The following is a 23165-nucleotide window of genomic DNA, read 5'->3' as shown; positions in this document are numbered from 1 at the left end:
CGGACACGTTTCTTTACGTACTGTGTCGTAGCAGTTTGACGGTATGTGGAAAGTAGCAATGTCGGAGGAGGTTGGGAAGGCGCTTCGCTCGGTCGTGGAGCGGGTGAACCAGGCGGCGGCACGGCGGCCCAAGGTAACTGCAGCCCGGGAAGCTCCCCTCAAGAGCGCCGCTGCTGTCACTCAACTCTCGGGCTCCGAAAAAGTGGCGCTGCGGCGGCACGACTCGTTATGTAAGGTTGCCAAACACCTCAACCTTTGGATGGGAGACAGTCGGGCTTGTGGCACCACCTTCATAACACCGTGCATGGTCTAATAGTGGCTGCATAATACGCGTGGGAGCAGGATGATCATGCTTATCATGAGCACGCTGCCGCAATAAATAGTTCCTGTAATCACGGTTTTATGATTGACATTTTGCATGTTTGCTAGTACACGACCACGCGTTTGATCAGCTTGCTCACACCACAGCTCTGTGAAAACGCGTCCACTAGTGACGAAGTCACCCCCCCCACCCATTTAAATAGCATCAAGGTTGGTATCTAGGTCACCGCGTGTAGGAATGCACAGCATCTTCACAATATCAATCAGATGTCTCTCAGTGGCTTGTTACTAGTGGAGCTGACTGCGAGACGTGGAACAGCATCTTAACATAGCAGCAGCCAGGACCAGTTTCATCTGAGTCACTGTTCTGCCAGAGCCAAAATACCTCAGCTACCATGCTGCATCACACTGAGCTCCTCTGCTGATACAGTCAGTGATACAGATGAAAAATAAGCCTGCTTTGTCCTTCCTCAGACACTACCAGCTGTGCCGCCCCGCCTGGTAGCTGTCAGCAAGACCAAACCCCCAGACATGGTTGTGGAAGCCTACAGACAAGGGCAGCGTAACTTTGGAGAAAATTATGTGAGTACAGAGCGCTGCTGGTGTGCATCACTCCAAATTCTCCAAGTGTTACAGCATGTCCTTAAAACTCTGAGAGGAAGGTGGGAAATAATTTATTTGTTTATCTCCACACCAGGTTAATGAACTTGTGGACAAAGCTTCAGACCCTCTGGTAGGTTTACATATTTTATTTATACTCCTCACCCCAGTCTGTGACCATTCACAGTGTTTCTTTTTCCCTTATGCAGATTTTAGACTCATGTCCAGAAATCAAGTGGCACTTTATCGGCCATCTGCAGAAGAATAATGTCAACAAACTCTTGGGTGAGTGATCGTCCCCTGTCCTGCTCAGGCTGCATGTTTAAACGCCTTGCACTGAGTCTTGTCTTTCTGTTTACCAGGCGTGCCAAACCTGTTCCTTGTGGAGACCGTAGACTCTGCGAAACTGGCCGACAGGGTCAACAGCTCGTGGCAGCGGATCAGAGGAGCCAGCACACAGAGGTTAAAGATCATGGTGCAGATCAACACCAGCGGAGAACAGAGTTAGTGTTACCTTTTTCTGCTCGGGTGTTTTGGTGAGCTGAGCACAAACACAAAAGTCAGTTGTTGACAAACAGTTTGTCGAATGTTTTCTGTAGATAAACATGGGCTGCCACCAGAGGAGACGGTGAACACAGTGAAACACATCGTGTCCCAGTGCTCCGCCCTGCATTTCTTAGGACTCATGACCATCGGCCGTTATGGCTACGACCTCACCCTGGGCCCCAACCCGGACTTTCAGGTACAGAATACTCTGCGTGCACAATAGTACTGTTGTGAACTATACATTCAATCAATATTGGAGTGAAGTTAAGAGTTTTTTCCAAACCCTAAATGTCCCCAGGTTGAACCTGCCGAATGAAGACTGGTGTACGGAAGATGTGCGTTTATATGTTCATTTAACTATCCCTCTGTATCTTCTCCGGTAGATGCTGCTGAGTCGGAGGCAGGAGGTGTGTGACAGTCTGAAGCTGCCTCTGGAGGAGGTAGAACTCAGCATGGGTATGTCCACAGATTTTGAACATGCGGTGAGTATCACTTCTTATCAGCTTTCATAAACAATTTCTGAGCACAAATATGGAAGCAAAAATAAAATAAATTCCCCTATTTGACATTTCTGTCGGCAATTCTTTGATTTTGAGCTTCTCGTGTGTAGTAAACTTTAAAGTAGCTGTTAAATCTCACTTGCCGTCTAATATGTTCACTTAAGTTTTTATCTGTGCTCCCATGTGTTGAAGATTGAGGTGGGCTCCACCAACGTGCGAGTGGGCAGTATTATATTTGGCAACAGGGACTATCCCAACAGTGCAGCGAACACTCCAAACCCCAGTCCGGCTCCCAGTCCGGCACCCAGTCCGGCGCCCAGCCCGGAGAAATCCGCCAAGACGGTGTCAGAAGAGGCCGCCAAGAAGATGCAGCACCTCACTGTGTCTGGACACTAAGAAGAGCTTCTTCTCCTCTGAAATACCTTTTAAGAAAAGAAAAAAAACACTTCACGCTCAAGCTGAACAGAGCAGTGAAGCAGGTCATTTCCACAGAGCCATGTGGAGCTAGGATTGCAAAATTCCTGCATAATTTTAAAGTGTATTTGCCTAATCCTCTTCACTTTTTTGCCCTTCTTGCTCTTTTAAGCATTAAAAAGTGGCATTCGGTATACAGAACTAGTTCTACCTTTTTTAAAAGTAGCGTGTTACTAACCTATAGTGCTCTGACTTCCTTCTCATGGAAACCTCTCCTACAAGGTTACTGGACAAATGTACAACTACTGAAAACACGGTGACATATGGAAAATGATTTCACTTGAGTTACGCGATAGAGAGGATTTGTTGTGCTGATGTGATCTTTTCTACCTTTCCTTAACGGTGTACAGTGTCCCACACAGATCAGGAATTCCACACAGTACAGTGTACCGTTTTTGTTGGACAGATGAAACAAAGACTTGATTTAATAAATCATTTATCCCTTTATAATGACACATAGTATTGTGCGTTTGATATTGTTTCGTATGGTGTGCCAAATGTGTCAAATCTCTATTCTTGATATTAACAAATCCAAGTAGTGTTTTGTTTCTGTGTAACAGTCTTGTGTCCATGGGTACGGTGGGGCGCTTTGTTGGAGAAGGAAGGGAGTGAATCTATGCAAAGAGATGATTTTGTTTGAGCAGTTTTACACTGCAGCCATCATGGTGGTGCAGGGGTTTCTTCAAACAGGTCACAAGGTCAGTGTATTTTTCTGTCTCCGTGAAGAGTGCTTTCATTGTCTGATTTAAAAAAAAAAAAAAAAATTAACAAAAGGTTGATCAGCTTGTGGTTAGACATGTGGTTGCAGCATTGTTTGGTTTGGAATCTGGCTATGAGGGAAGCCAAAGCCAAGCAATAAATTTTACTGTTGAAAACATCTGCCATTTGCTGTGTATTTCTTCTAGTTAGGGCAAAGTGGCACAAATAACATCAGAGACAGACTGTCGTTTGGCCAAAGTTTATTTATTAAGCACATGGAGGTGACATTTGGAATCCGTAGCAATGTTCAAAGTGATCATTTCAAAAAATGGAAATAAAGACTCAAATCCAAATTTTGACTGTGAAAAAAAATATATATATACAACCCAGTTAAAATAGGAAACCACTGACTCACTATATCCCCTTTTAATTCTAACAAGTTCTTCCTCACTATGAATTTGAATTAACTGAACTTCCAAATGTATAAAAATGTCCAGCGCTGGTAAATAACAATTTGAGTACAGTTGGGTTAAGCTCAGCATTTAAACACAGGCATCGACTGCTCAATAAATAAGTTCTATGACACTGAAGAAACACAATTAAAGACCTTCAGTTCAATCAGTGTAAAAGGCATTAGAAAATGAACAAGACAGTCAATAACCTGTTATTTACAACATACAGAGGAATCCTGTTAATAGACGAGTATCACAAACTGTATCTACAGACCTAGCTCTGGTAAAATGTACAAGAAACTGTACTCTAGGTAGAAACTATATACAGTTGGTCGAAGGATGGATGGTATCACTTTATTTTGACCCTCCATTTCCCATTTATAAGCAATATATAAACACTTAAAATGTGGTTAAGTAGTGATTACCTGTTCATTCACAAGTTATGAATGCTTCATGGGAGGTTATAATGCTTCACAAATATTTTAATAAACACAGATGTCCTCAAAGCTGCTTACAACTATTAACTCTTTATATACTGCTTATAAATGCTAAATAAAGTAAAGCAGTATCAAATGGACACGTGAGGAACCAGTGTAGTACCTGCATAAGTGATGAATACGGCTAAAAGCCTGTGGTTAGTTACGAGTTACAAAACCTGGGAAAAAAATATGTGCAACACTAACAATGAGAAAAAAAGGCCTTCATAAAATCATGTATCAATAAACTACTCGGTTATTACTTGTAACAGCTTTAACATTCAGGCATTGACTCCTACAATCTCTATCCCTACTGTTGTCTCTGCTGCTTCTTGCACAGGAAGATTAAAAAAAGTAACGTGTCCAGTGTTGTCAAGAAAACACAACTACAAAAGCTAGAAACAGAAATGTGCTACTGTGTTCTTGCTAATGGAAAGTAACAATTTCCTAAAACATTTACAAGGTAAAACACATTGTAAAACAGCCGCCTCTGTGAATTTGCTCGTACCACTTCTGGCTGATATTAAGACCACGTTTCTTCTCCTGGATGTCTCTGCGCTGTTGACAGGCGTCTCTCCAAGTCTGTATACTCGTGTTTGTTGTTGCCGATGCTCAGACAAGACTTTACACCAGTTTCTTCGCCTCGAAGAAGCTTTTCAGATGCTTCATCTGCCAGATGCCGGTGACGATGAGAATGAGTGTCTGAGCGATGGACCACCAGAGAACACGCTGGTTGGTGCTCTCGCTCGTCATGCGAAACCGCTCCTCACGATACTGTAGAAGACACGACACACAATGAAGTCACTAGAGAGGTTTAATGGCATAGATAACAAGTGTACTTAAATGTAGGAGTGAACCATCTCAGACATGACGTCACTGACCCTCTGGTAGTTTTGCTCCTTCTGGATCTGTTCAACTTGGTCGAGTAGCTGTCGGACTCGCAGCTGCAGCTCGGTGAGTTTGTCCTTTGCTGCAATTTCAGGGTAGTTGTTGGTATGTTCTCCGACCTGAATATCCAGATGCACCCTCTGCAACATTGGAAAACAGACTGTTTGAAATCTACATTCTGTGGGCATTAAAACAATTTATTATTGACTGATAGTATTCCATAAACAAAATGTGGAAAAGCTTCAATTAGCCTAAAAGCTTAACCAGGATTAAGCAGTTTCATAAAGCCAACTCGAAGTTTACATGATCAGACTAAGTCAAGTCTGGTTATAGATCAGATCACAGCGATTTATTAATTAACAGACATTTAAAGGCATGACTGGTATGATGTTCACTGCCACAGAGCAACATATAATAAACATGTCATAAGGAAAAAGCATTGAAGCAAGCTGGTGCCATAAACAAAGAGCTGCCGATGTGCGGTGAACTATTCTGTTTGTTTGCAATAATGTCATAATTTTTGTATCATAAATGCTGAAACTTCTGATTTGACTTCTTAGTCAAGAACACCCATAGACACCATACTGAGTGTCAGTATTGATATTTTTCAGCTTTCACTTTCTCTATTCTAAAGATATGCCTGAAGGTTTGTGGAAAGATGAGATTTACCCCCTTATGGCTGCAGGTAAACATTACCTGACTGTACCTGTGCATCTGGTACACTTTTTATTAAGATGGATTTCCGTGTCTGTGATTTAAATAACATTTATAAGTCCTGCATATCCATGGTCAACCAGGAGTTTTCACTTAAGCTGCGTTCTCATTGCAGGCTTTAATCCTTAATTCTGATTTATTGTCCTATCTTTTTGATTGGCCATTCTCATTCTTTTTGAAATGCCACGTTTTGGTTTTATGTGGAGCATTTTTGCGTTCACCGTGTTCCTGCAGAATTGTAACAACAGTCACTCTAGAGTAACATTACGTTAGATGCCCTCCTATGATTCCCAGAATAGCTCTGCCTACTATAACTTACTACTGCTCTGGATCAAATGTGTTAATGGGCTTTGTTTTATTTGCAGTGCATTTAACAGCACATTTGTTCACTGGAATCCTGTGCAGATCATTCAAATCTTATCTCATTTCTTTTTCAGTCTTCAACCCTAAGCAAAATGTGATAAAAGTTAAGTCTCCACAGTCTCTTAACTTTCTGGTTTAAGGGGTAATCTTGCTTTATTAAAACATCCCTAAGTTTAAACATAAACATGAAGGACGTATTTGTCAAGGTCCCAATATGAATACACTGAACAATAAAAGTAACATTGTTAGTAATAAACATTTGTGTGACACATTTTGAAGGAAAATAGCGTGCTGGTCAGATAAGAGTCAAAGCAGAAACTATGTTCGTACCAGTTTTCCTCCTGCAAACAGAGCCATCTTGGTGGAGTTGGAGTGCAGACAGATCTGATGTTCCCCAGGAGTGTGGGAGGTGAAGGTGAACCGTCCGTCTGACCCATACTGACGAGACAGGATAATCTGGGAGAGTTGTAAGAGAAAAATCTTTAGATTCAATTTATACGTATGTGGGTGCGTTTTATAATACCACCTCCTCTGTCCTTACCTTTGTGTCTGGGTCTTTGATCTCGACATGCATCCCAAGGCCGGGGGTGGCTGGGAGGAAGGAACTGGTCTGTTTGTCCCACAGCTGAGTCCTGTACTTTCCTGTCAGACCGGCAAAGACACACATCATGCAGCAATCATTCAAAGGAGTAAAATAGCTATAGAATAAAATTTATGACAATATAATTATTAGAAATGTTAATATAGCACACAATTTATATTTAACTGTATTCTGCAGGTTGTGTAATTGTCACTTTTGGTTTCAGACTGACAATATTTCAGTTAACGTTATTATTCTGAATGTCAAACATAAACTCAGGTGTAAGAATGAATGCGAAATTTATAGGCTAACGAGCAGCTACTAGATCCTCCAGAAAACCTCAGTGTTTGTGATTATAAGGCTTGTAACCAGGCTTTAACTATGAACTACACGTTTCTTCAAGGTGTCGAGTCTTTTTGTCATTTTTGTTTTCACTGCAGCGTCTTTGGCGGAGACCAGCTGTTGGAGCCTGCACTGCTAGTTAGCTACATCAAGCTAACGACCCCACGAAATACTCACCAATAACCATGGTCTCGTCTGGAATTTCTTCAATGAAGCATTTTTTCTCCGTCTCTCCTATGTGGAAATAGAGTGCGTAACTTGGATAAATCCAAGCTAATAGTAAAATAACTCCAGCAGCAGGGACAGAGAGCATCATGTAGCTTATTTCACTTTGCGCACATCAGCAAAGGCGCTGTGCCGCAGCCCGCTGACGTCATTTCACACTGCGGAAGAAGGAAGGGGATTTCCTGAGGGAGGTGCGCTGCTGTGCCCCGAGTTCAGAGTCTCAGGTAGCGTCCACATCGGATACCATTCACACCAACAAAAGTAAATGTACTTTTTTTTTTTACAGTACAGATTATTATGATAAACAAACGAGTGACAGTGAATGACAGCATTCATAGTTTTAACACAATGTTTTTGGCTAGAAAACGTCTATGACTGCAAATAAAAATGTAAGGAGAGCCAACGAAACAGAGAGAAGAGTCTCCATAAAACTTAAATTAAAGGACTTATTATGCTTTTCTTTTATGTATTTTCTGTCTTATCTTTACCTAGTGTTTCAGTGTTGGATGTTAATGTTAAACATGGCCAAAGCTCCAAGTAATGAGGTAAACATATTTAAAAGAAATTCCTTCTGAGCCAAACATTCTTAACTCTCCGTTTAAACAGTTTTTTCTACTACATATATGGTAATTTGCCTGCAGCCTGGCAACCCCTAATATCTATCTGTCTGTACCCCAGCGACAACAACAGCCTGGCGCGAGTCCAGCGTTGACAAAATGTGTAAAAAAGGGCAATGCATTTTACTGCCTTTTGAACATGGTTGTGTTTACAAACTTGTCACAACTGATTGGGCAACACCTGTGACACGAACACCAAACGTCTTTGCCAATCAGAAGACAGGGACTTTTTTGGGGGGGGGCTTCAAGAGACGCTCCTGTCTCTTTAAGCTACAGCTTGTTTTAGACAGAGGCTGATATAAGGGCCTGCATGAAGGGCCTGTTTAAGAAGGAAATTTATTCTTTTAACTTTGAATCATGCAAAGATACCATAGAGGAGTCATAGAATTACAATACAGGCCTGGAAATGTAGTATAATAGGTCTCCTTTAAAGGTTCAGTGTGTAAGTTTTAGTGGCATCTAGTTTTGAGGGTTGTAAATTGCAATCAGTGGCTCACTCACCACTCATCCCTCCCTTTGCACGGGTGTAGGAGAAGCTACAGTTGGCTAGCTCTTGTGCTAAATAATACGTGTGGTCCTCCATTTGTCCAAATTTCACTTCTCTTCTTACCTCTAATTAACCAGACTACTACTACTTCTTCTTCATAAGTATTCAACATAGTGACGAAACGCGCTCTAGAGCCGTCTGTCTGTTTGGGCTACTATAGAAACATTAAGAGGACATATATGAGGACCCGCAGTTTATGTAGATAGAATTGGGTCATTGTTAGGTAATAAAAACATAACGGTTCATCATGTAAGGTCTTTAGACACCACTGAAAACATTTTTATGGATATGATATTGCATTTCTGTCAATAGATGCTCCTAAAAGCCAAGTCCCATTTACAGGCCTGGTGTGGCTACACGTTTATGCAGATCTCAATTAGAAATCTGATCTGGTTTTTATAGAAGTTCTTTGGATGTATAAAACCTCTTAAAACCCAGTGGGTCACCTGCTTGAACTACTTCTAAGCTGCTTAGATCGCGCATACCAATACAAATGTTTAAACTGTTGTCAAAATGGACATGCTACACATTGTTAGATCGGTTAGATTCTCCACAGTTCAATTATGTTGTTCAATTTACAGAAACTTTGAGCACCAAAGGATTATTCATTCAGATTTACCAGCATGGTGAAGGAATTAAAGGCTTGTCCCTTATAGACGCCTGTCCCAAATATAGGCAGGGTGAGTTCAGTGATTTGAAACAAGTGAAAGCCCGGGCTATTAATTTAAATTTTATAGTATATATCTCATGAAGATTTAGAATCGAATGATATATGGGATTATAGATCAAAATCAACACACCTAAAGGAATCTTGTATAAATTAACACTTCTAAACCTCTCTTAGCAATGACTCGTGACCCAATATGTTACAGATTTATAAGAAACATAAAGTAGACAATTCCGGAGGTAGTATTTGCAGCCTGAGAGGAAGTGCTGCCTGACAGGCTTTACTCGGGGAACAGTGTCAATCTATATTTCCTGAGCTAATAACAGGCGCCTCGGCTTTGACAGATAACGTTAACTCGCCGTAAAACACGTACAGTGTGTTAGGATAACGTTACAAACTGGGCAAAATGCCTTTCGGGAGATACATAGGCCGTTGATGTGGGTCGTTGTTTATGTCAGTCAACAGAGTTACCCAGCTACTGGTTTGCTAAATGCTCATAGCTAGCTCACAAGCTAATTCGCTAGCTACATAGCATTAGCCAAGTAGCTTTTACTTTGGCTAAATTGCAACGGTTACTAACAAATTGTATGTGAGTGACAGCTGGCTGTTATTCCGGACAACATAACTGAAAACGAAGAAAGGGTAAGAGGAGATTGGTACCTGTAGAGTTAGTGCACCTATATTAGCAGTGTGTTGTTTTGTTCTGGGTGCGGAGGAGAAAACAACTTCGTTTAACGTTAATTAAATAAGAGTTGATCACGTGGTCATATCATCAGCTGAAATTGACTTTTTTAATGGTTTTACTTCTGCTTGTGCTGTAAACAAATACATGCAAGAAGCTGTGTGTCTCGGGTGTTTGCCTGATGGTGCTGGGGATGACGTAATGTTTTCCTCGCGTCCACCGGTACCTGTATGCAGGTGACACGGCGCAAAGAGGAGACACTGCACGAGTGAGTCACTGCTAAAGCTTATCAGCAGGCCAGACGGCCTCCTCGCACATGAGATGGACCGGGATTTGAACGAGAGATTGAATTGAAAGTGAAAGTAGCTACCTCAGGTCGGCTAACGGGAACGAGGCACGGTATGCCATGTGTCAGTACGTGATGATGGGTGCGGGTCTGTCCCCCCATTAACATGGTGATTCCCGCAGCGGGTAACATAGCTGGTTGGGTTTAGCTGAAGGGAAACTCATATCTACGAGGACACAGGCTTCAACACAACATGGGTATTTTTATTTGTGAAGTGAGTAATAATGCATGATTTTCTGTAGGGATGGTGCAGCCCCAGCCTGATGGCCCAATGCAGTGGGACATGTCAGGAGAAGAGAGTGGAGGGGCCCTGAGGGTCCCACCAGAGCTGGCTGCCAATGAAGTGGTGACCAGGTTGCTGGGTGACAACCAGCAGCTCAGAGGTATGATGTGTTCCCATAAGCTAAAGTAATAAAACAATATATACTCAACTCAAAGTATGTTTATCTCTGCACTTGATGCTGGAGCTTCGCATTACTGAGGGAATAAAATGGTAGACATGTTGGAAGGATACAACAAAACTGTGTCTACAATGACACTTCAAAATTGGAGGCATTCATTGATCATTTCATTGATGTACAACTGTCAGATAAGTTCAGGAAACTGTATTCTGTTACAGTAAAGCAGCCTTTAAATAAATAGACTGCATTTGTAAAGCGCTTTTATCAGAGGCTGACCTTCGGCAGCAGCTGGGGTCCAGTGTCATGCACAGGATAATCATAAAGTCAACAAACTCAATCAGTAATGTCAGTTACATAAGTCTATATAAAGTTAGCTAACGTAAGCTACGACCATAAGCTGCTGGTCATAACAAGACCATGTAAGTCTGTAGTCTGTAAAACCCTGGAGTATATTAAACTGAGAAATGTGTATGACTGATAATGAATGTGTTTAATTTGGCTATAGTGGTAAATACATCTTACACAGAGAGTAACCGTAAAGAAGAGTCAGCATATCTGTAGCAACAAAACGCAGTGTTTATTTACATCAACAGAGCAAGAGTGCGAACAATGTCTTATTTAATCTTTCAAAAGTTACCTAGTCTCTCTATAAGCCCCAGAAATCACAACATAAAAGCTGCACAACAAAATCAGAATAACCTTCTACAGTTCTTATCACAATCACGAGAAACTTCTAGTTTCTTATCACAATAGTGGTTTAATCTATAGAATATCCATGAAATAATTCCTGTGTGACGCTCTGTATGACATTATTGATCTTCCCCCTGTCCTTTTACCTTTATCCTTCTGTCTCCCAGAGGCCTTGCGGCGGAGCAACCTGGCCTTGCGTCAACGCTGTGAGGAGATGGAGGGATGGCAGCGGAGGACAAGAGAGGAACGAGAATTTCTCAGCTGTCGTTTCCAGGAGGCCAGGGCCCTGGTGGAGAGGCTGGCCCAGGAGAACCACTCCTTACAGGGCATGGTGAACGGACCAGCCTCCCACTGCTGCAGCTCCAGCCAGACTGAAGACCTGCAGGGGCGCCCGGCAAAGAACGGACCGCTGGACGGACCACAGGTCAGCTGCCCACGGTTATATTCTGTAACCCTGTGTTGGTACATGTATGCAGACACTAGTTCACCTATTTTTCACTGGTTAGTTGTCCTGTTGCTACGGTAATAGTTTCTGTAATTTCACCATATTTGGAAACATGTAATGTGTGGTGACAGGCAAATGCAGCTCACAAGCTAGTCATATTTTCAAATGTACAGACAGAGATTACCAATGGAATGAAATGAGTGTAAAGGCCGATCAGCAGGATGTCTCTCTCACAGGCTCTTTCCTCCTGACTTGATTCACACTTGTGAATGGATGTCATTGACTATATTTATTGTCAAATTTAATGATGCATTTCATGTGTTTCGTTTTTTATTTGTAATTAATGAGCTACATATTGATGTAGAATATAAAAAGAGAGAGAGAGACAGAATGAAGGGGAAGAGAAGAAAAAAAAGAGTAAGGAAGACCGATACTACTCTCTAATGTCTTCTTTGTCGTCCTCTCACAAGACTATGCGTCACTGCCAACATCTGTTAGAACAGACACGGCTGAGTCTCGGTAAATGTTTGTGCTCTCTGTGATCACTTATACTATGTCTCAACACAGCCAAACTCACAGTTTAGTTGGCCTCATTTACACATGTTTCTGTTTCTTCAGAACAGGTACAATATAGGGATTTGATCAAGAATCATACGTACTGCATGCCATCAATCTTTCTCAAGCCACTGCACTGCTGATCAAATCATTATTTTGTGATCATATTAGTGACAGCAGAGGAGCAGCGCCTGTCGCCTGTACTGACTGATTTTAAAATGAGTTACCACAAAGTTTCAGCCACAAAGCATCTGTTACTACATCTAAACGAGCAAACGTTCAGCGTGCTGGAAAAACAAACTGAAACTACATTAGAATACTGTCTTCTGAAGAATAGATGCTCTGCTTCTGAATTGTTTCCACTGGACTTTGGAAACAATTACTTCTGTTGCATCTTTCAGACTCTTGATCAGCGGGAGAGGAAGAGAGTTGAAGAGACGGATCAACACACACAGACCTTGCCACCTCGCAGCCTGGTCAGTCGCTGTTGATCCTGGGCGCTTTCTGATTTCACTTTTGATGGATTTGATTGTTTTTCACCTAACTGGTATGTCCGTGTGTCCAGGCTGATGCAAGTGTGCTTAGCTCCTTGGGTAGCACCTTCCCCTCTCCCCCCACCTCATTCTCGGAGGTATGGGGGGAGATAATGGGAAGGGAAAATAGCCAGGTGAGCCTGCTCACTCCATCCCACTTTCAGATCCCTGACCCCTCCTCTGTGGCCGTCACGCCTCTAGTGTCTTGCTTCACCCCACCTTATCTTTTGTTCAGGCAGAGGTTTGAAATCCTGACCTTCTGCTTGGATAAATAATATGGGCTGGCCTGTGAACTCTCAGCACAAAACCTGGCGCTAATCACCATGCAGCATTAAATGTTTTAATAATAAACTTGGCACCAGCTATGTTATGGGGGACTGTGTTTTACATTAGGCAATATAAATCTAGAGGTCATCTTACCTTTACTGGATTTAACACAGCTCTTATCCATAAAGTTATTCCTTCTGTCTCCTTTTGTAAACCTCAGCTTGTGTTCTCTCACATCTTGGTGTATTTCCACTTTTTGCTTGGTGTCGGGCCTCCAGTGAACGTGGTCTGTCTCTGTCATCACATCTCCCTGCATCCGCTCATCCCAGGTTCTTTCACTTTCATGTCTCTCTCTGCAGCCTGTGGAAGGGGCAAACGAGTTCCTCCAGTTGCTGAAGAGCCACAAAGAAAAACTGGAGGAAGGGATGAGAGAGCTGAGGAGAAAGAACGAAGAGCTGGAGAAGGAGAGGGATGAGGGAGAGAAAGACAGAGAGCGAATGCAGCACTGCATTGACCAGCTGCAGGCCAAGCTGGCCCAGGCCCAGGCACAGGTAACACTGTGATCCCAATACAAACCAGTGCAGCAATGTAGTACTACAGACACAAGGAAATAAGAGCAATGACAACAGACGGATGGGTGGATGGCTGGATAGATAGGTATTTTAATTCATCCTCAAAGGGAAATTGCAGTTTTGCAATAGCAGCGGTTTACATAAAATAAAAAGGTACAAGATTCAGGATTTCTGTATTGTCATTCCACAGTGTAGTATGAAATTACATGCAAAGTCCACAGCTTAAAATACACCACAGAAACAATTAATAAATATATAAAAAAAGACTTACACAAAAGACACATGAGGTAAGTTTAAAAAATAACAAAACACATTTACAATATATACTAATTTAAACTAATATGCTACTATACATAAATATAAGTAAAAAATACATTAATATACTGTATGTCTCTCTGACTATATCTGTGCAAGTAGAAAGATGTGTATTGTCATTCAGAAGAAATGGGTCTCCTCTTTCTGCCCAGAGCGGAGTCATTGTAAATTTTTACTGCAGTAGGCAGGAAAGACTTCCTATAGCTGAGCTGAAGGAGTCTCCGACTGAAGAGACTTTGTCGTCAGACCAGCAGTTCATGCAGAGGTAGGGAGGTGTTGTCCATAATTTTGAGCAGTTTGTGCAACATCCTTCTTTCCACAACCTACACCGGGGCAGTCCCCAGCACAGAGCCAGCTCTCTTAGTCAGCTTGTAAATGACCAAAGGAGGGGGATTTTTCAATTATAGGTCAAGAAAAAGGTAGTGAAGCATTAACTACAAGGTGGCTCATGCAAGACCATTTCTGTATTGTTTTCCTAAACCTCTCTTAATTTACTATCAGCTTTACTCTCATGAGTGTTTCAAGTCAGATTCAGCAAACCCTGCAAAGAAAAGTTCTGGTATTTTCAACCTGGGTCTTATTCTCATAATGCTAACTTTGCATTCATCACCTCTGTTGTAGAGATTCGAGAAACTCAACTGGAGTAGTGTGTATCAGGGGAAGCACTAAGCCTCACAAACTTTACATAAATCATTTTAACACTGAAAGTAGCCCCTGGATTAGCTGCTGTTGCTCACTGCATAGGGATTTACATCTGGGGCAACTTTCTGGCTAACCAAGCTAGCCATCTCTAGCATTTATTGAGAATGAACACATTAAGTTGAGGGACTGGCAAGAGACACACTTATCGAGGCAGCAGAGTCTGTGACATCCTGACTTTTCAACAGGCACTAGTAGGGTCTTTAGACCCTTTTGTACCCGGTAAATTTCCATGTCTGTCAAATTGACATTATAGTTGATTTCTAAAATAAAAGGTTATGTAAGTGTTTCCCACTGTGGTGGACGGCAAACTCTCTGTATGTATACTCATATGACTGGACCAATCGTGAATTTTGTTGGTGCCAAAGTGAATATCCTAAATTAGAGAAAACTGGTGAACACTTACCTCTTAAATCACACGTAGGAGTGCAAGCTATAAACGAATGTCATGTACAGGTAGAGGTGGGCGGTGTGGCCCAGGCGTCAGGGAAATTTCTGTCTAATTTCTCCCATAATAGAGATGTTTTGGATAGACGCTAGAACGAGCTGCCTTATCTGTGATCTAAAAGACAAAAGCCTGATTTATTTTTTTATATTTTTACAGACCAGCAATATTACTGAGGAGACTGTTCAACATCGCTCTGAAGCACAGCACTCTTCTGACTGGTATGATGCCTTATGATTTCCTAATACAAAATAACTGAGTGGATTGTTTGAAACTAACGGCACCAAACAGACTTTTGGGTTTAAGTAGTTGTTATTAGCAGCATTTGAACTGAGTGCCATTCAATTAATCTTAACTGTACTGTGTATCTGCAGACACTTGCATGCTTTTTTTCTGCTTAATAACATAACTCACTTTTGCGATGTCATTTTCCTCCTCCTCCTCTTTCTGCTCCTTTCTCCAGCTCTAGCCTTGCTAAACTCACAGAGCAGCTTCAGGCCACACAGGGCAGGTGAGCCCACAGCTCTGTGTGGCTTTCTCTTTCTCTTGTGTGCATGCTTCCTTAAGTTACTGGTGCCACCTGCCTGCCACTTTATTTATTTATTTTTTTTGGATCTGTTTACTTGTAAGTAAGGCAGGCAAAGATTATTATTCCTCCATGTTTATCTGTCATATATTGTATATTATGTACCATTGCATCTATTTAATATTTTTTCAGTAATTAACAATCTTCTGACTTGCATCTCTGTTTTTTACATTATAGGATTAAGAGTTTCCTTTCTTTAGATTACCTTCAAACACCAAATGGATAGGAAACTATTTCAAAGTAATACTTTTTGAATAAAAAGATAGAAAAAATTTTTGAATATGGGGCTTTTTACTATTTCCACAGTGTGGTATTGATACTTAGATTTTTTTTTTTTTAAATGATCTGAATTCTTCTTCCAACTCTGCACAGAATTAACATTAATTAGTCACAACTGAGTTCATTTACAGGCTTAAACTTTCCCTTCCTACAGCTCATTAAGACATTGTTATTATGTAAATTATAATTTAATACATTTGTGGCTCTTGCAAAAACTTTGAAATTGTGATTTCTTTACAAAAATGACATTGTTCAGCAGTTGTGCACAGTTTAGTTATGAATCTGTTGCGTCTGTAGGTATCGTGACTTGGAGGAGAAGCTTGATTACCTTCAGAAGAGTTCAGCTCAGCGGGACAGAACTGAAGCTCTGCTCAAACAGAAGGACAAGGACTGTGCCCAGGTATGAACTGCTGTGATTTATCAAATCTTCCGACTGCTGGCACGGCATGAGCCCAGAGTATACTAAAAGACAGTGCCCAGCCACAGCCTGATGAACGCTGTTGACTTCTGAGCAGCTTCTTTCCTCAGGCTGAGAGACTCTTAAACTCTGACTCCCATCCTCTGACTCTCTCATAAACATACATACAGCCTTAAAATATAAACTGTTACTCTGATGCCTTTAAGCTTTCTGTATTTTTGCAGCTGGCCAAGGACTGTGAGGCTCTGAAGGCTCAAGCCACATCCCTATTAGGAGAGCTGAATGAGAGACAGAGCTGCCTGGACAAGAGCGAGCATGAACGCAAAATGTTGGAAGAAAAGTAAGTTGTCGCGTCAGCATGAATATCTAAATGTAGTGCTTGTGTGCTGATGTGTTTCTCTCTCTCTCCTTGCGTGTAGGCTGAACAGTAAGATGAAGGCCCTGCAGGTGGCAGAGCGGGAGCTGGAGCAGCAGAGGAAGCAGCATCACGTGGCCATGGACAAGCTGCTGCTGCAGACCCAGAGCCTAGAGCAGGCCCTGAAGACGGAGAGACATGTCGTCACAGAGGAGAAGTGGGTTTAACACAGACAGATAGCAGTGACCCTACTGGTGGTTCGATTTCTGTACTGTTAGGATATTTAGATTTATTCCAGAGAGGGAAATGCATCAAAGAAGTGGGACAAGATGTTAACTTTTTTACTAAGGAAAACACATCTGAATTAAAATGGTATTTGATTATCCCACCTTCTGCACACAAGATCAAGAGAATATTTTTTCAGGACTTTGTGGTCTACGTAATATTGAAATATAAATGGATACAGTTGTAATGCCTGATTTTTCTTACAGAATTGTAATGTTAACTATTTTTACTGTTATAATTACTGCAGCTTAGTTTCGTTCAAAATTCTTGAATGCCTTTTAATAGCACGACACCTGAGACCTGGTTAAATTCTGTTTCCCTTTGTTCCCCTCAGGAAAAAACTGACACAACTGCAGCATGCCTACACATGTCTGTTTAGAGACTATGATTCTAAACTAAAGAGTGAGGTAAAAACACATTTACCCTCATTAGTTTGGCCATTTAGCTTATGGGTCTGTGTCTTATCGTGTGTGTGTGTGTGTGTGTGTGTGTGTGTGTGTGTGTGTGTGTTCCAGGGAGGTGATCTGTGCAGCCGACTAGAGGAGGCAGAGAGAGCGCTGGCCCTGAAGCAGGACCTGATTGATAAACTGAAAGAGGAGGTGGAGCAACAGAGAGGCTCGCTGGAGACTGTTCCTGTCCTCACTGCACAGGTACAGGGACACAGCTGTTTAGCCTATCTGCACAGAAATCACTTCACTTAGTCGTTTTATTTGTGTATTTATTTCAAGCTAAATGCGTTCACTTCATCACTGTTCATAACTGTCTGTTCAATAGTAATTTTGGTCTTTGGTAAGTTTTAGAGGAAAAAAAGAGTCTTTTAGTAGGCGTTTAACTGTAAATTCACACATGTCACAGCTGAGCTGACCACATCCAGCTGCAGATTGCAGATATGGCTGCACTGCGGCTCAGTCACGGCTCTGTTGCAGTTTCCACTGGAAACATTCCAGAAGCCAAGGCCTGTTCTTAAGCAGCCACATTTAGTCTGTCCAGCTTGAGGGTTCAGTGTTAAAGATTTGTTCATTTGTGTAGTAGTAATGCCCTAGCGTATCTACTAATCTTACCCTTTTTTATGTCAAAAGCAGTTTAAATTTCATTTGTGTTTGCTCAGGCTGAGATCTACAAGGGAGATTTCCTAGCAGAGCGAGAAGCCAGAGAGAAACTGAACCAGAAGAAGGAGGAGCTGCAGGATCAGCTGAATCAGGCCACTGCTGAGATTGAGAGGCTCAAACAAGAAGCCACATCACGGTAAAAAAGAAAAGTTTGATGATATTTATTCATGTCCTGAATGCGGGCATGTTAACATATATGCACCGGTCACACAGTCGATCATTCTGTCTTGCTGCAAGTGGCTATTTTGAGTGATGTTCAAATCTCTGCTGATGTCATTTCTGATACGTCAAGGTTACATAGTCGTTGTGTATTAAATTTCTCTCCCTGCCCTCAATCTCAATTGGTAATCACATGCTGCATCAGCATCTTGACTGCAGTGAACATCAAATGCAGGGCTGTTGGCTCATCGTCAAGACTGACACAGTATCTTTAGTCAGAGCTCTGTCTACCTCTGCATGAATATTCATATTTCTAGATTAATTAAAGCATGATTAAACATGAAAGTTGTCTATGTTCACCTCAGTGCTCGAATGGAGCAAATGAAGCTGAGACACCTGGAAGACTTTCCCACAAGGGCGCCGAACATTCCCCCTCCACAAGGTACATTACAACCATCACACAAATGCACGCATTCAAGATGACATGCAACACAGATGTGAAGTAGTACTAATCTTTTAAGCCTTTCAAGCATAAATTAAAATAAAATAAAATAAAGTTTTTAGAAGAAGTTAATTACGGTCTCTAGCTCTCCTTAAAAAATTACTACATGATCAAGATGCTACACAATAGACTGAAGTTGCACAAAAAATTTATTCTGTAATTCTGTAAACTGCAATAATAGAAACAGAAATCAACTGTTTTACAGTGAAAAAGTTACTATAAAATAAATACTTTTAAAGTTGTAGCATATTATGTGTTGAAGTTGAAATATAACTAATTGTGATGCATGATGTCCAATTCACTGGACGCTTGATTGATTGTAATTTTATGCTCACAAAATCAATATTTTATACTATAAGTATGGAAGATTTTATTGGACTTTAATATTTGCAACCCACAGAAAACAATCCACAAATGTGTACTATGATGGACAAATATTTCACTATCTACAAATTAGGGCTGACCCCAAATAGTTGAAGATTCGATGCTTCAATGGGCGGAGCCCGATTCAACTGTCAATCTCACAGTCGAAGCTTCGCAGTGAAACAAGGATCATGACCTTTTGACTGTATGGGGGTGCTCAACGTCTGATTTTACATAGAACTACCAGTTCTCTCCCAATAAGTTACATATATACAATATACAGCCTATTACAATATACATGTCAATGTTTAATGGTGTAAATAAAAAAGAAAAAACTTTAAATAAATGTTTTTAAAGTGCGTGAATAAATCCAAAATTGTAACCCTAACACTGGGTCGTCAGTGCGCATATGTATGTGTAGCGTGTATGTGTGTAGTGGCAGAGGAGGAACAGTTGCTGAAGAGACGAAGCCCCAGCTTGACTGGTGTTGTGCCGAGTTGTCCTAACCTCATAGGACTTTTGGATAATTTATCACCGTTGATCAACCATACAAAGAATATTACATAGTTTTTAAATATCCGGCTACTTGAAATAGACCCGCGAGGAACCACGACGTGCATGCAGTTGTCGGCAGCACGGCATGCACGCAAAACTCTGCGCAAGACCGGTGAATGACAGGCGAGAGAGAGAAAAGGGTCAACAATAAGCCTCAGTTTGCTGGACATTTACTGTGTAAGTTGAATGAATAGAGACTGCAGCTCTGAAGCTTCTCAAGATTAAAGCGGAGCCACCATGTGTTAGCCCCCCACAAGGAGCGTGTGACATATAAATAATACAAGTTTTATTTATGAATTTGCGGATCAATTTTTACACATTTGCGGATCACTTCTTGTCAATTTGCAGGTCACATTACATTTTTGACTTCGTTTTTACACATTTGTGGAATTTTGTCCATCACCACAGAGATTTGTAAACAGATCTGTAAGTGTGAGAGCAGTTTACTAGCTACAGCAGCAGGTGGCGTTAGCAACTGCCTCCCATGAGTTGTAAGAAAATCCACTGTAGTACCCTTGGCTCATCTGTGGGAGACAACAACTTCTGCTTCTGCAGGACCGCTGGACTCCGTCTAAACTTTTCTGTACAAGTGTATAGAGTTTACTATTGGATACTTCATCACTGCATTTGTTTTACATTCATATTTAAATAAATAGACTACATGTGAAAGTACTGTTGTACCTAATGTTTGTAGGAGCTATTGTACTGTCAATGTCCATTTCTCGTTGAACATTTTCTGTGAGCTTCATGAGTAGGGTTTACATGACACCTCAACAGCTCCATAAGATATTGTCCTACATTTAAGACTGAAACAGGGAGTCGTTCAGGACATGTGGATGTCTAGGGCAATACTGGAGATCTATCTTGGGGTGCCGTTCCCAACCAACCCAAGACTGACATTACTGGGGGACCTCTTAGACAACATAAGGGGCAATCTTCACTTTATGAGACTAGCCGTATTGTAGCTAATAAATTAATAGCCATTTGCCGGACCACCAGGGGTCCTTTAGGGCAGTGGTTCACAAAGTGCGTTCCAGGGACCCCCAGGGGTCCTTGAGGTGGTTCCAGGGGGTCCCCAGCAAAAAGGGGAATAGTTGTTTTTTCACTCTAATTCTATCCATAAGTAACACAATTACTCTTTGGGTCGAGTTTCATACACTTTCTGTAATAAAACATCTACCAATCTAAACCAATCAATCTTCCACCCCTCAAGGACCTGTAGGCCTCCAGGACTCTTAGGTGACCCTTCCCACCCCAGACACAAACAGTTTTAAACATTCCCTCATGTCCCCACCCGTTTACACTATACACAATGCCAATATTTAGCACATCACTGTGCAAGCATATTCTTACATTTTCTTTATGATTCCTTTATATTTTTGTATATCTTGTCAAATTTTTTAACTTTATATTTATATAAGTCACCAAAGAAAATTCCATGTTAACCTACTTGGCAATAAAACTGTTTCTGATTCTAAAAGCAAAATTTCGATCAGATGGGGGGATCCTGGGACAAAATGTTATCGAACGGGGGTCCGTGGTCTAATATGTGTCAGTTTAGGGGTCCTTGACGTGAAAAAGTTTGAGAACCACTTCTTTAGGGTACTCCAGCCATAATTTCATCCATAAATAACACAATGACTGAATGTATGACTATTTGGGTCATGGGTTTCATACACTTTCTGTAATTGATCATCTAAAAGCAAAAATCCTATCTGATAAGTGTGTCTGTGGGATCTACTGTCATCCACTGGCATGGTTTGTAATTGCCCTAATAATTGTTTGCCAATGTGAGCAGCATTTTAGTATCGCTGCTGGTCGAGGAAAGGGCTGATTTGCCATCATCATTAGTTATATATATTAACAATAAATCAGTTGATTGTGTGTAATTTGAAAGGTGTTTCTGCAGCTCTACAGTTTTAAGCCTCTTTCAGCTCCTAGTTTTTGTTATGTGGTTCAGTTTCAAAAACTCTTGTGTGTGTTGAAACCAAAAAATCTACTCAATACTCAAGGACAGTACAAGTTCCTCTGAATTGTATGTACCTTCTGTTCACCACTGATTAATGTCCACTGTCTTGACCCAATGCATGTACAAGAAAATGGCTTTCGAGTAACAGGCTACTGTAGTGATCTTTCTGGTCCCATGTAAACAAAAACATGTGATTTTAAATATATTTTTTTCTGGTAACAAGGTGTTTTAACATGCTTTCTTTCTCCTTCGCCTTAGGTGTGGGTGTGTTCCCCGGTGGAGCTTTCAACACGGTGCCCCCTGCCCCCTCGTTCCGCAATCAGGGTTTGGTACCAGTCGGAGATCAAGGGGCAGCTGGAGCCGAGGACCTGCCAGATTTATGTTGTCCGAAGTGCAAGTACCAGGCTCCAGATATGGACACGCTGCAGATACATGTCATGGACTGTATACAGTAACATGAGCATATTTCAGCACACCATGACACCAACACACTCATACAGATATATATGTACAATATATTTACATTTTTTGACATTCAGCGTGTCTGGTTACAGCTCTGAGCACAGCCTGAAAAACATGTTTGTTAGTTACTCTCTCTACCATACAAACACACACAAACCTGAATGCATACTGTGGATCTTATCATTTTTTTAAAATATGTTGGAATCAAGTCAAGTGGCAATCAGATGACCGTATGAACAAGTGAAAGAAAAGGACAACGGCAAGATAATCAGCATGGTATTTCCCTAGTACTGCTTCATGAATTCAAATTCCGCTGTAGCTGTCCTATTACGCAAACCCACGTTTTGTTTTTTTCTCCCAGCACCTGCTCTTTTATTTCCCTTCTACCCCCTCCCCCTGCCATGCCTCTGTCCATCAGTATTTGTACATGATCCCTGATCTTGTGCCTCAGTCCCATTTCTCGGCAGCCCTTACTTTACTCTGGTGGTGTGGTGAGGAGATTACATACTGTTGAGCAAGTGTGTCTACATAGACTGCATCATCCATGTTGTACACATCAGTAATCATTGGGCCTAAGGTGGAAAAAAAAAAAGTGTAAAGGGGTACTTTTCCCTTCAAAGGAAGAAACAAATGTGAATAACCTAGCGAGCTTTAAATAAATTAGAATATTAAAATATGTTTTGGTCATAAATGTGTCTGCATTACCTCAACATGTATTATATATTAGAGATGGATTTACTCTTATTGGAGAAAAAAAAAAAAGTAGCCATTCTCTGTGTTCTGTGCCTGTGTACACCTTTGATTGCATCTCTGCTTTATCTCTGATGCTAGACCCGACTCTTAACCCATGCAGCCCTGTATGTGCCCCTTATTCTGTCCCATCTTTACCCGGGGCACCTAGTTATTTATCTATCTGAAGGTTAAGCACATTGGGAGTCCTTCAGTTTGTGTGAATCGTCTGTAATTCTACATAATTTGGTGCAAAGAGTATTGTTTCAAACTGTTGATTTTACCAAATAAATCAATAATCCATTACCACTGTTATGTTTTTTTTTTTGTCTTGTGTGTGCCATAGACTATGAATAAAATGTGTGCGCCCTGGGTGTAGTACAACTGCGACGAAACCATTTGCGATGTTTCGGGGGGAAATCGTAACTGTTTA

The 23165-nt window shown here is 41.3% G+C and overlaps 3 protein-coding genes across 14 annotated transcripts in view; 2 read left to right on the top strand and 1 right to left on the bottom strand.

Moving 5' to 3' along the window:
• Positions 1-3318, top strand: part of LOC123975353 (pyridoxal phosphate binding protein) — a 3807-nt gene extending 489 nt beyond the window's left edge. The window contains exons 1-8 of one of the 3 annotated variants that reach the window (XM_046056788.1): positions 1-133; positions 796-903; positions 1019-1054; positions 1131-1206; positions 1284-1424; positions 1521-1663; positions 1851-1949; positions 2160-3318. In XM_046056788.1, the coding sequence (XP_045912744.1) occupies positions 44-133; positions 796-903; positions 1019-1054; positions 1131-1206; positions 1284-1424; positions 1521-1663; positions 1851-1949; positions 2160-2363 (897 nt within the window). In that variant the 5' untranslated portion in view covers positions 1-43 and the 3' untranslated portion in view covers positions 2364-3318. Of the gene's footprint in view, positions 134-512; positions 532-795; positions 904-1018; positions 1055-1130; positions 1207-1283; positions 1425-1520; positions 1664-1850; positions 1950-2159 lie in introns of those variants that run through there. The other 2 variants (XM_046056791.1, XM_046056790.1) reach the window with 2 other exon arrangements.
• A 65-nt stretch (positions 3319-3383) lies between these two features.
• tmed4 (transmembrane p24 trafficking protein 4) lies at positions 3384-7332 on the bottom strand. The gene is made up of 5 exons (XM_046056792.1): positions 7133-7332; positions 6575-6675; positions 6364-6489; positions 4950-5096; positions 3384-4842 (listed from the first exon to the last, which is right to left on the bottom strand). Exons 1-5 carry the CDS (start codon positions 7269-7271, stop codon positions 4693-4695), a joined length of 663 nt encoding a protein of 220 aa, XP_045912748.1. The 5' UTR covers positions 7272-7332; the 3' UTR covers positions 3384-4692.
• ikbkg (inhibitor of nuclear factor kappa B kinase regulatory subunit gamma) lies at positions 4576-23038 on the top strand. 10 transcript variants are annotated; one of them, XM_046056783.1, is made up of 17 exons: positions 4576-5022; positions 7054-7404; positions 10282-10422; positions 11298-11554; positions 12532-12606; positions 12696-12797; positions 13290-13481; positions 15121-15182; positions 15425-15472; positions 16124-16226; positions 16469-16584; positions 16664-16816; positions 17219-17291; positions 17400-17534; positions 17993-18129; positions 18518-18594; positions 21800-23038. In XM_046056783.1, exons 3-17 carry the CDS (start codon positions 10284-10286, stop codon positions 21994-21996), a joined length of 1866 nt encoding a protein of 621 aa, XP_045912739.1. In that variant the 5' UTR covers positions 4576-5022; positions 7054-7404; positions 10282-10283; the 3' UTR covers positions 21997-23038. The 10 variants fall into 10 exon arrangements, with proteins under 10 accessions (XP_045912739.1, XP_045912736.1, XP_045912737.1 ...); XM_046056781.1 differs by lacking the exon at positions 4576-5022 and adding an exon at positions 6215-6500; XM_046056782.1 differs by lacking the exon at positions 4576-5022 and adding an exon at positions 6215-6500 and having other exon boundaries at positions 7054-7441.
• The last annotated feature ends 127 nt before the right edge of the window (positions 23039-23165 follow it).

Source organism: Micropterus dolomieu, linkage group LG08 (genome assembly GCF_021292245.1).
Source record: "Micropterus dolomieu isolate WLL.071019.BEF.003 ecotype Adirondacks linkage group LG08, ASM2129224v1, whole genome shotgun sequence".
Lineage (NCBI taxonomy): Eukaryota > Metazoa > Chordata > Actinopteri > Centrarchiformes > Centrarchidae > Micropterus > Micropterus dolomieu.
The sequence above is the reverse complement of the archived record's forward strand: the minus strand, read 5'-3'. Positions and strand labels throughout refer to the sequence as shown.

Bases quoted from the DNA above. Each gene is read 5' to 3' on its own strand.
- tmed4 (XM_046056792.1), bottom strand. From the start codon at position 7,271: ATGATGCTCTCTGTCCCTGCTGCTGGAGTTATTTTACTATTAGCTTGG. The intron at 6,676-7,132 runs GTGAGTATTTCG...CCGGTCTGACAG, and splicing joins AGACGAGACCATGGTTATTG to GAAAGTACAGGACTCAGCTG. The intron at 6,490-6,574 runs GTAAGGACAGAG...CAACTCTCCCAG, and splicing joins TCAAAGACCCAGACACAAAG to ATTATCCTGTCTCGTCAGTA.
- ikbkg (XM_046056780.1), top strand. From the start codon at position 10,284: ATGGTGCAGCCCCAGCCTGATGGCCCAATGCAGTGGGACATGTCAGGA. The intron at 11,555-12,531 runs GTCAGCTGCCCA...TGCATCTTTCAG, and splicing joins GACCGCTGGACGGACCACAG to ACTCTTGATCAGCGGGAGAG. The intron at 17,292-17,399 runs GTAAAAACACAT...TGTGTGTTCCAG, and splicing joins ATTCTAAACTAAAGAGTGAG to GGAGGTGATCTGTGCAGCCG.